Consider the following 17243-nt stretch of genomic DNA (forward strand, 5'->3'; position numbering starts at 1 on the left):
ATCTCTTCATGGCTATTTTGAGCATTATTAAAACACATTTAATCAATTCCAAGAATTAAATCACATTTAATATAATAATTGACCCATAATTAAATTATTCTCCCTCCTAATTGAATTAAAATTGTGGACTATCAAAGAATTATAGTCAATATGTGTAAATGCAATAGGCTAACTGATACCACTTTAGGAGTTTATAGGTACTACGCAGCGAGAAATCATGAATCATATTCATACAGTACCTAATCTCGAGATCTAATGCATAACACATAAAGAACATATAATTGTACGTTTGAAGCGTGATTCCACGTGCAATCGAGCAAGAACAATGGGAGATAAAGAACCCCAAGTGTGATTCCTCTACTTGGTCCACGGGCACAAGTTAAACCTCCACTAATGCTAGTTAGTCGTGATTGAACGCTTCAATCAACCTTCAACGGAGAAGAGAGACACGAGCTAACCACGAACCACCACAACGAACACCATGAGCCACCACGAGGGGGCGCCGGACGTACGGACGTGAGGGGAGAGGGAGAGCCGTGAGTGAGGAGAGTATTTAGGGTTTTGGAACATGGTTGCCTTGATGTCAAATTTACTGTAAGTTAATTACGACTTACTGCAACCCTAGGCATGGATCTTATTTATAGATCATATCTCTAAATAAGAGTCCATGTCAAGCCCAAACACCTTATCCTAAACACACTACTCTAGCCCAACACTCTACATGGTATGTCATAATCTCATGAGGCCCATTAATGGGCCTCTTACTTGTTTAACCTAATACCCTTTTGTGTGACCTCATATGATCCATTCTATTGGGCTTTGGACCATTTAACTAGCCCAAAGATCATTTGTCATATCTAGCAACCAACAATGATGACCCAAAAGAATGAACTTATTATCTCCATAATAGTGATCCTTGATATATCTAGTAATTGCACCTATCGAAGACATAACTCCTTCAAATAAATCATGGAAGAAAATGAACTACAACAAAAAAAAAGGAGAGAAAAGGATAGTAAGAGTATAGAGAGAAACTGAGCAGAGAAGAAAACTGAAAGACGAAAGCACTCAAAGAAGGATCTAGAAAATGAAAAAAAATAAGGAAAAAGGTGCTCGCATGTGCGAGTCCAAACAAGCCAATTTACAATAATGATATTGTACATCAGATTTTAATAAATTTGGGGTTATATGGTCGTACTTAACATTCAAGCTAAAAAGTTTAGGACAATCCGGGCATCACCAAGGTACAAATCTAGTAAGTGAAATAAGACAAGGAAATGGATTTGATGTCCAAATTATAAACTACCCAATACGCATCTCCTTTAGTTTATTTTAGTTTTTTTAAAAATATTAAATTGATTTAGGCAATAAAAAAAATCAATGATTTATAGACCTCGACAAAAATATAGAAGTTTGTTTTTGAAACCATAAATAAACTTATGGGGTTTCAAATTAAAAAAAAATACTATTTATGGATTTTCCAGGCCTCTATCATTCTTATTCAATTCAAAAAATACATAAAAAATTAGTTTAGACAATTAAAAATATTTAGGGCATGTTCCCTTACGTTGAAATTTAGTTCAGCTTAGTTCAGTTCAGTTCAGTTCAGCTAAGTTCAGTTCAGTTCAGTTCAGTTCAGTTCAACTCAGTTCAGCTCAGCTCAGTTCAGTGCAATTTAGCTCCTAATTTCCTTCTCTTATAAAATATTCATTTCAGTCCAGTTCAGTTCAGTTCAGCTCAATTCAGTTCAGTTCAGTTCAGCTCAGTACAGTTTAGTTCTGTTCAGTTCAGTTCAGTTGAGTTCAGTCAATGAGAACAGGCCCTTAGTACACCCTCCATTCCCAAAATTTTTTCACATTTTGATTGTGTGCAATTTCTAATGCAAGTCTTTGACCATTAATTAATTGCACATTAGTAAAAAAAAAAAAAACAATTCAATATTAATAAGTTACTCATAAAGATGAATCAAATAAGACCCTTTCCCTTTAGTTTCTTTATGTTTTTGTATATTGAATTTAATAAATCTACACTCTTTAGTTTCTTTTTGTTTTAGTAATAAGTACCCTTATAGTGGGTTTGAGTGTAGTAAGTGCCCCTATGGTGGGCTTTGTTCTAGTTTTGTTTTTGTTTTTTTTTGTCTTTAGTATGGTACAAGTTGTTTCATAGGTAAAGATTTGTGCGGGTTCGAGAAAGAGGTTAATCCTTCGATTACAATTCAATCAGATGAATCAAACAAAAAAAAATTTACGGCAATAACAAATCGATAGACCCCCTCGTCGAAGAAGGCTGTAAATCACAACGATATGAAACAGGGTATAAAAAATGTACAATTTGCAACAACGATCGTAGCTCTACTGAAAGGATGCTTTTATTTGATTCAATTGTCATGTATTTATTATATTCAAATCTCTTTGTAGATGTCGTATGACTTTTTATTTATGAATCAATCTTTAATTTTTTTTTTTAAAAAGGACTCAAGTTGATGATGTTACTATATATATATATATTACATACTGCTTATACTATTATTACATACTGCTTAAACGAAATACCCTCATGAGCCTAGTCCATTGTCCACATGTGTATTCCATTACAAAATCCATACAACCTTAGTATATAATCTATAGCTTAGCTTCTCCTATGCCATAGTAAAGTCCACTAACCATCTACTATATTTTATTCCCTCAAGAGTAACCATATAAACATATAACCATAGCACAAATGCGCCACATACCTCCTTACCGTATTATGAAAGTCACTTGCTACGGCTACTTGTATTTATTTACATCATATTTCCTACATATTAAGTATGCAATGTAATTGTAATCATTGGCTTTATGCCCATATTATAGTGGATTGGTGGCCTCATTGCCATCCGCGGTTTTTACCCACCTTCATTGGGGTTTTCCGCGTCATCATATCATGTCTCCTCCCTCTTCCTTTATTTTTCTATTATTTACATTCCACATTCCATGCTCCTTATTTTAATTTAGTTGATTCGTATCACGTATCCCACATCAAATCCTACTTGACGAAATTTAGCATAATTAACCAGTCCCCCTTACCAATCCTAAGCTGCGGGAAAAGCTTTAGATTATATGTTTCCAAGGTGAGCTTTTTTAAGCAGCTTCAATAGCAATATGAAGAGAGTGTCTAGCTACAAAGGACTCCACGATATCAGGCTCAAAATTGCCCTGTAGCTAGCTGCAAGTGGCCCCTACACAGTCACTAACAACACCACCGTACCTAAGAGTAATTATCAAAAATTTGACATCTTTATGAATTATGAATAATGTCCAGATTCCAAATGGAAAGAACAAAAAGGAATATAGGGAGTAACATATAGATCCTAAAAATCGTTACATATTCTCCTTACTGATTAAAATATAAATATTAGTATTGTCAAAAATGGTTTCACAATTCGACTTTGGTTTGATAAGTTAGAAACGGTTCAGTTCGAAATCAGTTTAATTGGCCGACGAGTAGATCCAATTTCGATTTGGTTAAAATTATTATCGGTTCGGTTAAAATTATTACGATTCGGTTCGAATTCAGTTTATTTTTTATAAGTTTTTATTTGGTTCGGCTCGTAAATGGTCTGGTGCAAACGGGTTTCAGTTTGTAAACGATTTTAAATTGGGTTCAAATGGTTGCGGGTTGGAAACATATCAGGTTAACAATGGTTTGGTTCTATTTTAGTTCGATTTAGAACTGGTTCATTTTGTTAACGGGCTTAATTTTTATCCCTATGTTGCAATATTTGGAGAACAGAAGAAGTATTAATTAGTTATCTAACACCTTGCACACTCGCTACAAAGATAGATTTTTTTTAACATGAGCTAAAACACGTAGATTGAAGATAACTTAAAATCATATCCAAAATTACTAGAGGTGATCATTTGGCGGGCTGCCAGGCAAAAAAAAAATCAGCCCATTTCTCTGGTAGTGCGAACCTTTAGGCCGAAAAGTTTGTGGAGCCGAGTAAAAAAATCAACTAAATTTGCATAAAACCATATTCCCAAGCCCGTGCAAAATATTTGTAAAATTGGGCTAGGCCTCGACCCAACCCGAGTTCAGGCTGGAAAATTCAAGTGCATCTCAGCGCATATTTGCTATGCATTTACAAAGCATATAGGAGGGCAGAAATGTAAATCTGACAAGCTTTTGGATAAAAATTGACTCTACAGTGGTACATTACAATGTACCATTATTATGCATGTATAATGTACCATCTATATCTATACTTAGTATTTAAAAACACAAACCATAATTTTTCATATGACACATGTCATCACAAGTTACTCACTACCACATATGACACATGTCACCCCTTTTGATCTTTTGGTTTAAGTCTTTATACATTCTATAACTTACAAATTCAATTAAGAAAATGAAGTGTTTCATTTCCATCATAATAAAATAAAGTTGAACCAATTGATATACATCACATATACATATGAATTGAATTATATAAAAATTGTCTTTTCAACTAATAAACTTAAAATATAACTTAAACCAATATGTCATTTTATACCTTACAATCTTTATGTATATATACGTATCTAAATTCCTTTATCTTTTTCCACAGTTCTACCCTCATTCTTTTTTTTCCTTTTAAGTTTTAATAATGAAACAATTACTTCATAATTCATATCAAACGTTTCAACTATTGAAAAACATACCTACATATGAAATAACCTAGATAAGAACCCGTGCATCGAACGGGCCAAAAGGCTAGTTATGTATAAGTTGTCTTAATAGTACTTTTTGTGTACTATTATGCATGTAATGGTAATTTTTACTATTCTATAGTTGAAATATATTTTCCTTCAAAATACTTACTATCTGTCACACATTATATATACATGTAATGGTATATTTTTTCATCCTATATATTTGCTAACAAATACTTTCTCTGTTTTTATATACTTGACTAACATTTTTAAAATGAAAATGTCATATTACTTGACCCATACTATATTTGGTAAACTTTGGGTAGATAAATTCTCAGAAATACCCTCATAAAATGCATATGGAGACAACTTTTGGGGGTAAAAAAGTAAGCCATGTGCAACTAAGACCACAAATGAGAGTGAGGGATAGCTCAAGTGGTTAGAGCTTCCCTCCCGATCCTAGGAGGTCTTGGGATCGATTCTCACCCCCGCCCTTGTGGCTCTCTAAACACCAAAAAACTAGGACCACAAATTATATTTTCTCTCTACTCTCCTTAAATATTTGTGTCAAAGGCTATGAGCCTATGAATCAATGAAGTAAGTAGAAACGGAAGAAGTAGTAGTTATGCACCAAGGGTTAACCCATAAAATTCCACCCAAACCCGCCGAAATTCAAGCCGGGTCAGCAGGCCAAACTACCTTTCTGATCACCTCTAAAAAGTAGTACATCAAAAATTGATCAGAAACTGTCAAAGTCAAGCTCAGTAATCTACGATCCGGTGAAACCCTCAACAAAACTATGCCATGAACAAATGTTACACAATTAGATTCATCTCCCATTATCGTCATCTTCGTCGCCGGAATCATGAGTAATAGCAGTGCAACCACAAACAGCGCCACCGTCAACGGCGGCGTATCTTCTCCAGCCGCCGCCGGACTCAAAGCCTACTTCAAAACTCCCGAAGGTCGTTACACTCTTCATTCCGAGAAGTCTCATCCTTCTACTCTTCTTCATTATTCTCATGGAAAAACTGTCTCTCAGGTTTCTCTCTCTTCAATTTCATTCGTTTTTTATTTGATTGTTTAATGAAATTCGATATCGAATTATAAATTGTTATTTTTGATTGATTATTTTGTGATTGTGTTGTGTTGATTATGTCTTTGATTGAATTTGTTTGATGTTGAATATATTGCTGCATTTACTTTTTTTAGGTGTCTTAATTAAAAGATGTTGTTTTCGATTATTAGTTTTGTGATTGAATTAACTCCTAAATTGTCGAATTTGGGTTGACCTTGATGATATATTGTTTGAACTGTTTCGAATTCCTGGCGATGGATTTAATCTCGTATTGTTTTCCTTGTGAAGTTCAAGTAGATTAAAACAATCTAATGGACTCAAATGTAGTCGTAGACTCGTAGCTAATGCATTTGTTGGTACATTTATTCGAGTGCCATAGTACTAGATTTTGAATCCTGGTAGTTTGCTTGTGAATTTCCTGCATTTATATGAACTTAGTTTGGTTTACAAATCTTCTCCAAGCAATCCAGTTCTTATTTCTCACCCTTAAAAGAAGTTTTCTAAAATTGAGTCAAGCTTTTTGAGGATGTAATCACCCTTGCATGAAGTATATTTACAATATTTTAAGGGTTTTGTATTGCAATGCTATTTGAAGGCATTCTTTGGGTTAGGCCGTTAGGGGAACCAGGTATAAACCAAGGTCTATAACAGACCGACTGTTAAGAGTTTGCTTATAAACATCAATTCAATGAGATTGGTATTGTGACTTGTGAGAGAAGAAGGATTACTTTTATGCCCATTCATTTGTTTGGCCTGCCTTTAAGAGGGACAAAGATTTTGAAGTGTAAGCCTCATGGATTAGTGTTGAAAGGATTTTTGTGCAAAGTATACGAAGGTAAGGGGGAATAGGATACTCTTGCATAATTCCTTTAGAAGGGTGGATTTTATTAGAGTTGAAGAGAAACAAAAGTGGCACAATGTGTTGTAACATTTGCAAAGCTAGCAAAAAAATCTAATATGTTAAGGCATTCTTTCATGAATTTCAATTCATGTCTCCATATGCCTGTTACAAGTCAGTTAATTAATCAAAGCTTTAATCCCATAAGTGGGTCGGCTGCATGAACCAAAAGTGATTATTTCGTGTAGTCATAAAAAAAAAAAAAAATTCCTCCATCCCTTACGCTCCAATGCCTCATCCTCATGCAATCCATATACTTCATATCCTTCTTAACTCCTAGATCTACACAAATTTGACGGTCCAAATTTATTCTTATTATTTTCTTCATCGAGTGCAAAATTACAGAAGAAATTGTGAAATTAGAATTATATCCCCTCCCTTGAACAAAATTAGGGGTGTTTGGTTCATCAAAAGGAAAGAGGGAAAGGAGGAGAATGGAAAGTAACTCCCTTTGATATGTAGTGTTTTTTTGGTGACTTAACATATATTTATCTCCCACCATTGCTAAACTATATTTCACACTCTCTTTGTGGTGACACCACCACTCACACCATCGCCCTTAGTTACCTCAGCCCCTCTGAGTAGTGTCGCGGCTGTCGCCGCTGTCGTCTATCCGCCCCACTTCCGAGCACTGCACCTTCGCCATGCTCCTTCATTTGCTAACTATTTTGCAACCACCATTGTTATATTTGATCAAATTTGACCATCTAAAACCTTAATTGATGATAAGTTATGTTTCATTTTTACTTTTGATTTTTTTTTTCTTTACGAAATTTATTTTGTGGAATTTTGGTGTTGGTTATGAGTGGTTATGGGTGGGTATGTGTGGGTTTTCAAGCTGGTAGGGTGATTTTTGAGTGGGTAGGTGGGTGTGTTCAGGAGTGGGGGTGGTTTATGGGTGGGTGAGGGTGGTTTTTGGCCTTTTGGGTGGGTGCAGTATTTTTTGAGTAAGTGGGGGTGGTTTTGGGTGGTTAGGAGGAGTGGTTTCGGGATAGGTAAAGGGTGGTTGTGAGGGGTGGTTTTGGGATAGGCAATGGTGGTTGGGAGGAGTGATTTTGGGATAGGTAAGGGTGGTTTTTGGGTGGGTTAAGCGAGTGGTGTGTTGTGTTCCGGTGAGGGTAACAGTGGTGGCAGTGACAGGAAAGTGGAGCACTGGTAGTGGTGGAGCGGTGGTGGTGCATTGATGGTATGGTGGTACATTGATGACATAAAGAAAGTGAATGGAAATACCATGTGGGGGGAGGGGGTAATCAAAGTAGAAGAGTTTGGTGGTAAGGAGAGGGTAAAGGGAATGATTAAAATGTCCTAACAAAGTAACAAACAATAAAGGGAATAAGTCTTGTTCATTTCATTTTCATTTTCTCTCTACCTTATTCCATATGCCCCCTTATTGTGGTCATTGCAATTAACATCTCTTAAATGCAATCAACCTCTTTGTACAATGATCTTGGACACTATTTATAAGTTATGATAACTAGACTATGAATAGTATTCAACAATTCATCTTTTTGATTTGATTTCTATCAAATCCATCTTAATTTTCTATTGTTATTCGGTGGAAAATTGTTTTCAGGTAACATTAGCTAATCTCAAGGAAAAAATTGCTTCATCAACACCCACATCAAGCTCAGGTTATAGTGCAAGTAGTAGCGTAAGGTCAGCTGCTGCAAAGTTGTTAGGCTCGAATAATGGAGGGCGAGCTCTTAGTTTTGTAGGAGTTAATGGAGCTAATAAAGGTGTTGCTGCAGCTACGAAAAATGCTACATTTGGAAGCTCCAGTAATGGAGGTAGTTCGCCAATCACCAATTTTGATGGTAAAGGAATGTACATGATATATAATGTGGGAGACACTTTGTATATAAGTGACTTAAATTCGAAGGAGAAGGTGATGCTTATTATTCATTTATCTATTTTTTTTAATCTAATCCTTACCCCATTTGATGTTGTTAAGTAAATCTGGGAATAAACATTTTGTGACTTAAGAGATGCATGTGCTTATGTAGGATCCCATTAAATCCATACACTTTGCCAGTTCAAATCCTGTTTGTCATACCTTTAATCCTGAAGCTAAGGATGGCCATGACTTACTGATAGGGTTAAACTCTGGAGATGGTATTTTTCTGCTGCATGGTTGATGTTTGTTTCCTTTTTGTTGCCCTGAAATTACTAAATATTTGTATCTACCTTTATCTTTGCAGTGTACACAGTATCCTTAAGACAGCAGTTGCAAGATATTGGAAAGAAGCTTGTTGGAGCACATCACTATAACAAAGATGGCTCCATTAATAACAGGCAAGACCTACATCCTGCATTAAATATTACTTGAGCGCCTGGTTATTTCATTTTCAGGGTTTTGTATCTTTAGTTGATATTCATAATGCTGTCATCTCAATATGGGCTCATATGTTGTTTCTTCGGCTCATAGATTCTGTCAAATTTTATGATTATTGAGTTTTAGCGTATTTAAGTGGATTAAGAACATTTTTTTACTTTTCCTGACTTTTGTTTTTTTGGCTTCTGCTTCTACCACCTTTCTAATTTTTTTTTTGTTGGAACCTCATTTGATTAGATTCAAGGACTTATCTATGCTGTTGCCTGTTGGTATAATAGTATTATGGGTTTTGGTCCAATATTATCAATTATAATGCAAATGCAGCTTTACACCATAACCTTTAGTAAATTCCTCTTTGTAAACACTCTTCAGAGGGGGGGGGGGGGGATCTTGCTAGCTCATTTCTCTTATCTTGCAATCTGTCTTGTATAACTTGAAAGTGATTGCCAGATGTCAAATATACTTATTGGATTCCATTATTGAAGTTACACAGGGTAATAACTTTTAATTTGTCTCCTATTCAGTTATGTTATTTATGGTTCTTTGTGGCTCATTAGTTTAGTAATGTATAAAACTCAAACCTCATTAAGAAAGTAGAAGCCACTGTCTTAGCCAACCTATTCCAATCTGCATGGCAACCTCTGATTGAAGCTGTCTCTATGGTTTAAATTTTTTTCTATGCATGCAGTATGAGAGAATGTCATAATTACTTATTGGTCTAGTTCACTAAGGGTATAGTTACTTTATTATTTGGATGTGTTATACTATCTTTGATGGGTAAACTCTTTCACTTCTTATCATCAGGTTATTGTTTGAGGTGTGGAACTAAGAATTACAAATGTATCCCAAGACCTAGTATAATTTCTTGATAGTCTACTGTTAAGCTTTGCAACTTACATACCATTGACATATTCTTCCTTTGGATGGCTGTACATGCCTGATGTTTACAAACTGTACTCTAAATTAATAGACAGTTTTGCTCAAACTGGAATACAAGCCAAATTTTAGCCTAGACAAAGATGTATATTGTGCTTCAGTTTGAATTTGTTTCCCCAAGGAAACAGTGTTTCGTACAAGGATTATATATCAACAAGCTGAATTCTGTTACTAGGCACTGACTTGTTCTGAAATTTGAAGCCCTTCTAGCTATTACCACTGGTCTTTAGTCGCAAGATATCGTATTCTAAGATGTAGCTGTTACTGTGGCTCCGGTACCAAATAATCTCGAACTCATAATACATTATTATAAGCACTTATTGTTTTATGCATTTTTCTACTCTGTTTGTCCCTTTTTTCCATGAAGATGCATAAAAATCCATTTTAGTTTTAGAAGTATCTTGTTGTCTATTAATTTTCATGTTTGATATAGCCACGTTTAATGTGTGCTCTACTTGATGTGATAAAGTATATCGGTTTTGTTCATTGTTAAAGTATAAGTTGTGAAGTAACTTATAATATTCTATCTTTCAGGCTCTGCTCTCCTCTCCTGTTTTTCATTGAATTCAGATCTAATAAGTTGAATTAAGGGCTAATAATGTTTTGATAAGATAATATAAGGGCTAATAATTTTTAGTTTAGATAAAACAAGTTCGCATAAGGTCTAATAAGACCTTATATAAAGCTCTATAAGGTCTAATAAACTCCAATATAATAAGATAAGATAAGAGTCATAAGACTCATAAGGGTTTAAAAGCTCAATTAGATAAGATGAGTTCATAACTAATAAAATAAGAGTATTGAAGATCAATGAAATTCAGGTGAGAACACTACCATAAAATGCCACATGTTGTAGAATGGACTATGTAATTATCTTGCTTGTATGTTGCAACTGCTCATGTGAACATTATAGTTGTTGCCTATCCTATTACACGAATCTTATGTGCTCCCTTGTTCTTGCAACTCTATTTGACCAAATCATGTCACAATTTAAATTTTAATGCAGCCGGTGTACCAGTGTAGCATGGGTTCCTCAAGTCAATGGTTTCTTTGTTGTTGCTCATGCTGATGGAAACGTGTATGTGTATGAGAAGGCAAGCTTCATATAAATATTGTTTAGTTCTCTATCCTCTCTTCTATTTATCTTTTACATTTTTGCTCAAGAGAACAGTTACTGTCTTTTAGGGGAAGGATGCTACTGTTGATTCGTCTTTCCCACTCATAAAGGATCCGACTCAATTTTCTATTGCACATGCAAAATCTAGCAAGGTGAGGTACTACTTATCATCTGAGAAGCTTGATCTCTTCTACTTATGAATTCTGCCCTTGCTCCTTCATAGTGCCTTCAATGTATGTGTCCTAATGGAAACAAAATGTAGAAATGTAGAAACCAGGAATGCTTGGAACACAGCCTATGCACTGAAATTTCCCCTTTTTAATTGTTTAGAATTGGTAAATCATTTAATTTTACCTTGTTGTAACTTGGGAACTTCTGTCAAGGTTTTGGACTAATGTATTAACATTGGACTTGTGCATTGTGTCACATTGATGTACATGTAATCCTGAGATCAAGATTGGATGTTCTAGTATGTGTCATCATGCTGTTATTGCTGCGTTGTTGACATTTCCTTCATGGGTTCTGTCATAATTCTATCCAGTATCCACCCTTAAAAATGTCTTGTATTAATATAGTTGGTTAAGATCATTAGACTGTGAGGATCTAATCTGTGCTATGGGAATCTTGTTAAATTTGGTAGTGATATGTGCTATCATAGGGACTAGCTTTAAGTATTAGATATTTATCCTAAAAATGGCACTCCCTTTAATTTTTTAAGTGTTACATTTTGACCGACACATAATTCTAGTAGGCTTACTTGACTTTATTATAATTTATAATAAGAGGTAAGTGGGGTAGATGAAGTACTAAGGAATTGTAAGAGAAGTTAATGGAGTAAATAGTTTATTGAAAAGGGATGTGAAGGATAGAAATAGTAATAATATTGTTTTATTTTTAAGAAAAAGGCCTAACAATGCAATTGTAACACTAAACAGAGGGATTATTAGTTTAGAAATTCATGATTAAATCATACATTGTACGGTTTTATTATTTTTAGTAATGTTTGATTAATGTAATTGCAAGTAATTGTGTTTCTAACTTGTGTCTGAAATTTGGGATCCAGAAAGCTGGTCTTTGGGTATAATATTTTGTTGGCTATATGATACTGCTTCTCTGGTTTCTCATGAATAATTATAATTGCAGAGCAATCCTATTTCTAGATGGCATATATGTCAAGGTTCAATCAATAGAGTGACATTCTCCATTGATGGCACTCATTTGGCTGTTGTTGGGAGAGATGGTATTTTTATACACACTTGAGTTTGATCCCATATAATGCTTATTCATCAATGACGTAGTGATGTTTTGTAGGCTTTTTAAGAGTTTTTGACTACCAGAAAGAACAGCTAGTATGTGGAGGAAAAAGTTATTATGGTGCTATTCTCTGTTGTGCATGGAGGTAATGTCAACGGTTATGACTCATGAGAGCTTTATATCTGTAGATTTGATATATGCCTTACCAATTCTGTGTTTATTATTCATTACGACATATCATTTTCTTTCTTCTACTATTCTCTCAAGAATTGCAATTGACTTGAAATTTTCTTCTTCACATAGCATGGACGGTAAATATATTCTGACTGGTGGTGAGGATGATCTAGTTCAAGTTTGGAGCATGGAAGATCGCAAGGTTATAGCCTGGGGTGAGGGGCACAATTCATGGGTAAGCCTCCTTCTGGTCATTTCTTATTATTTAAGGGGGTGGAGACAAGAAAACAAAATTGATCTGGTCATCTTCATTTGAGCTGATGGGCAGGGCCCAATGGGAAAGGTGTTCTTAGATTGGGATGGTTGATTCCTAGCTGTTTCTCTAATTAGTTACCATGCTACTATACTTCCTGTCCAACTTCCCAATTTCCTTTTGCTCTTATATTTTCCTTTTTTGGGGTTTTCTTGATGTGCCCCTTCCTGTTTAAACTGGATTTTTGCAGGTGAGTGGAGTTGCTTTTGATCCATATTGGTCACCCCCATCTTCAGATAGCACTGGAGAAAATGTGATGTATCGGTTTGGCTCTGTTGGTCAGGTATGTGGTTCATTGAATATTGTTGTATAAAATCATATTGTGCCCACATATCTATCTGATCAAGGTCAGGGAATTCTCTTCAAACTATTTGAATGAATCAGATTTGTAGAACCGAGAGATAAGAGAATTTTGGTATTGCATTAACAATGCAATCAAGTCATCACTGAGGAGATTACAGCCCCATAGGAAGTTAACAAATTTTCTAAAAAAAAAAAACTTCTCATCGATATTCATCATAGTATCTCCCAAATGTGCTCTATTAATAATATTCCTCTAACACACTCATCTTTATCTTCAAGATACTATCGTAGTGCACGACCTATGCCCCTCCCGATAAACTTGATGCATTACATAGAAGTCACTAAGTTTAATTTAGAACTCATAATGTACTAATGTGATATATATGACAAACATATGCTTTTCAAAGACACTAAGGGGCCGTTTGGTTGGGGTTAATAATCAAAGGGAATCGGAATGAACTGATATCATTCCCTTTGTTGTTGTTTGTTTGTCACTTTTTTGATTCCCTTTACCCATTTTTATTTTTGAGTTCACCCATTTTGTCTACATTGATTCCCCACCCCCCCTAGACTTTCCCATTCCCTTTCCCTAGCCACAATACCCACCACCATTGTACTTGCCGGAACTAGCCCAACCACCTCGCCACGGACCTAGTCCCCACCGCCGCACTTCCCCCACAACTCGCCGGAGCCCGCGCACCTCCCCCACCTCTCCCCTCGAAAACACCTCCCCTCCCCGGAAAAACTTCCACCACCACGCAAAAACCCTATAAAACACCATCCCTCCCCTTAAAAACGCCGGCCGGCCTTCCCCCCACCCTCGAAACCCTAGCCGCTAGGGTTTCGAGGGCGGGGGAAGGTCGGCCGGCGTTTTTAAGGGGAGGGATGGTGTTTTCTAGGGTTTTTGCGTGGTGGTGGAAGTTTTTTCCGGGGAGGTTAGGGGCTGCGAGGGGTGGGGGAGGTGCGCCCAGGGCTGCCAATTTCCGTCGACGTTGTGGCTGGGCGGTGGGGTGGCTCCTGGTGGCTGGAAAAGTGAAGAAAGGGGATGTGTGGTGGTGGTGGTGATTCCCTTTGTTTATTGAAAACCAAACAACACAGTACTTGGAAAGGGTTTCATTCCATTCTCCTACATTCCCTTTGTTCATTCCATTCCGATTTCCCCGCGCGAACCAAACGGCCCCTAATTTCAAAAGGCACACAGTCCACCATTCGCGCACATTTCAATTTGATGGAATGAATGAGTCTTAGATGTAGGCAATGGCTATGCAAAAAGACATAAGAGAACATATTCCATGCGCCCTTTTTCCTCATTATGTGCATGGTTTCATCCTTGGTATAATTGGTAATAATTTTACCTCTACAAACTATCTTCAGCATGCCCCATTGTTACCATAAGATTATGCCAAGGACATTTATCGTCTCAGTCCGTTTTCACCACGTTTCATAGGAAGTCTTTTGATCTACAACCAAAAATATTTTGTTTATACCATTGTCCATTGTTCAGCTTCTCTGATTGAGTTTAGATTCCTGGAAGGGAGAACATTCCACTGTTCCTCCTAACATCATCATTATACTAGTATAAGAAATTTGCTCTTGGAAGTCTCATCTCACATTGAAATCCGCTGAGATAATGATATATTTGTTGCTCCCTTGATTTATCTGTGTGTCATCTACCATACACACCTTGTGAAATTCAAAACTGTGGGCATCAGCTACCTTATCTCCTTTTGCTAAATCAGTCAAGTTGGGTTATATTTTGTACTCTTATTGAAGGAGAATAAAGTTAACATTGATAGGTTGCTTCATTTTCTCCTGATATCAAAAGATTCTCTTCTTAGTTAATACTCCCTCCATCCCACATAATACTTTTCGTATCTCTTGGGCTCATTGTTTTAAGGGAGTAATGGTGATGGGGTTTTGTTGAGTGCTAAGTAATTTAATAAGGTAGTGGCTTCTGTTTATTGTTTTTTCAGTTGAGGTCTGAGAAAGTGGGGATTATTATGATTCAAGGGAGTAGAGATGAAAAGAATAAGAGTGCCTTGATTCTGAAGGATGCCTATAAGTTTAAAAACTATATATCTTGCCAGTTTGAAAAATATATGATTTCATCAATTTGAAAAATATATTTTTGTCTTGGATGAATATTATTTCAGTGACTACATAAAGTGCATGGCTTTTTAGTCACAAAATCTGCATGGGATATAATTTCAATCTCCTTTATATAGATGGTTAATTTCAATTTAAATGTGTTTGAACTTGCACCTTTTACCACTGCAAATGGATTAGCTGGGGCAAATGAGTTTTCTTTAAGAATTGTTTCAAGTATGCACAACTTAAATCTAAACATGTCACCCTGAATGTCACAAAATCCTACCAGAGGGGACGGGACTACCTCGATGAGACCCATAAGTTTTTTTCCCATCTCTTTTCCAGTTTTCCCTAGTTTGAAAGAAGAGAGAGAGAAAGTTAGAGACAGTGTCTTATTTTAACATTAATGGAAGCAAAATTGGACAGCATGACCATGCCTTGCTAGATGATCATTTTTTATGTACATACTTGATATTTCCTGAATTCTTGTAGGGTTGCATGTTATGTTTGTGATTTTTTGTTTTTCTTTTTTTTTTTTTTTTTTGAACACCTTCATGATCAAGTGAAAAACTTTCCATTTTCAGGACACTCAATTACTCTTATGGGATTTTTCGATGGATGAAATTGTAGTGCCTCTTCGTCGTTGTCCACCAGGTGGTTCACCTACTTACAGCGCTGGAAGTCAATCAGCACAATTGGCTAGTGTGGTTCCGTTGGGCTCTTTACAGCCTGCTCCAAGTATGCGAGATGTCCCAAAGCTTTCTCCACTTGTTGCTCATCGTGTGTATACTGATCCTTTGTCAGACTTGGTCTTCACAAAGCACTCCATCCTTACAGCATGCAGAGAGGGGCATGTAAAAGTTTGGAAGAGACCTGTGTCTTCTGAAACCATATTAGGTGATTCAGAAACTGCAAGTGCCAGTGGATCTGATTGCAAATGAACGTAAGAGTGGGCATTTCCAACTGCATTTTTGAGTCTCAAATTGCAGATTTGACGGTAGCCGTATTCATTATCATATGCCTAATTAGCGTTATACACAGTCTAAGCTGGTGCCACGGAGTTAATCCACTCAATTTTCTATATTTAGTACAAATGTTGAATGTTGCAAAGGTTTTCTAGTCTGTCCTCATATGTCGAAGGAGCTTAAGTGCATAATTGCTAGTAATTCAGCTTCACCAGGGTTATTAACTGTATAGGTCCAAATAATAGAGTTGCTGCAGTTACTTCTTGATATTGTAGTTAGAAATCCCGATGTTTTGTATGATTTGGTTGTAGCCTTGTACTTTTGTAGGTCATCGGAGTACTCTAACCTTTGCAGCAAACAAATAATTTGCTGTATACATATTATTCTATAAACTCAACTCTACTACTTGTATTATATATATAACAATAACAACATGACCATATCTATGCATTACACGGTGCCATTTATATATAATGTTGTATGCAACTGTATAAGCCAATGAAACTTCAAAAAGTTATACCTTTTTTTTAGGCTAAAAGGTAGTGGCCTTCGTAATTTACCAATTGTAATGCTAGTTGGATATAGGAAATGCTTCTTTTTCTTGTGGTATCTATAAGTATATTGGTTGGCCTTTGTTTGGTGAATTGTATGGTTCATCACCTATTCACCTCATCCTAATACGTCCTAATAATGGAGTACTATCTTTATGAAAGTTACTCGGATTCAAGGCCTCTCCATTATGTACAAATTTTTTAAAGGATAATTTAATCATACACAAAGCTTTTGCTTTATACCATGGAACCTCCTCCACCAATGCAAACACTGGTTTAAAATATTTCTTTATTGTAAGGAAATTTCTTGATTTCCTTCTTAAAGACACATCATTCCACACTTTTATGTATTTTCTTAGCTTTCAAGTGAGAGCTTAGCATAATGGTTTTGTTATAAGTGATTCTTTAGGATTTCTTCCCAATCTAGATTATTTCATGTGGAAGTTATGGCCTACACGTGAATTAAAAGCGCAATTCTTCGTGGCATTATACGTCTTAAAATTGAAACAGATAATTTGTGGATCTCTAACTTTATAAAAAGACAATGTAAAATTTCTTGGT

General features: G+C 35.9%; 1 protein-coding gene across 1 annotated transcript; it reads left to right on the forward strand.

Annotated features, from left to right (window-relative positions):
- The first annotated feature begins 5381 nt into the window (after positions 1 to 5381).
- Positions 5382 to 16602, forward strand: LOC110695395 (dystrophia myotonica WD repeat-containing protein-like). Its single transcript, XM_021872632.1, has 11 exons — positions 5382 to 5715; positions 8223 to 8534; positions 8653 to 8761; positions 8848 to 8941; positions 10924 to 11011; positions 11103 to 11186; positions 12178 to 12274; positions 12346 to 12433; positions 12592 to 12697; positions 12966 to 13058; positions 15751 to 16602. The coding sequence occupies exons 1-11, from the start codon at positions 5539 to 5541 to the stop codon at positions 16105 to 16107; spliced, it is 1605 nt and encodes a 534-aa protein (XP_021728324.1). The 5' UTR covers positions 5382 to 5538; the 3' UTR covers positions 16108 to 16602.
- Positions 16603 to 17243: the final 641 nt, after the last annotated feature.

This window comes from Chenopodium quinoa, unplaced genomic scaffold, assembly GCF_001683475.1.
Source record: "Chenopodium quinoa cultivar QQ74 unplaced genomic scaffold, ASM168347v1, whole genome shotgun sequence".
NCBI classification, from domain to species: Eukaryota; Viridiplantae; Streptophyta; class Magnoliopsida; order Caryophyllales; family Amaranthaceae; genus Chenopodium; species Chenopodium quinoa.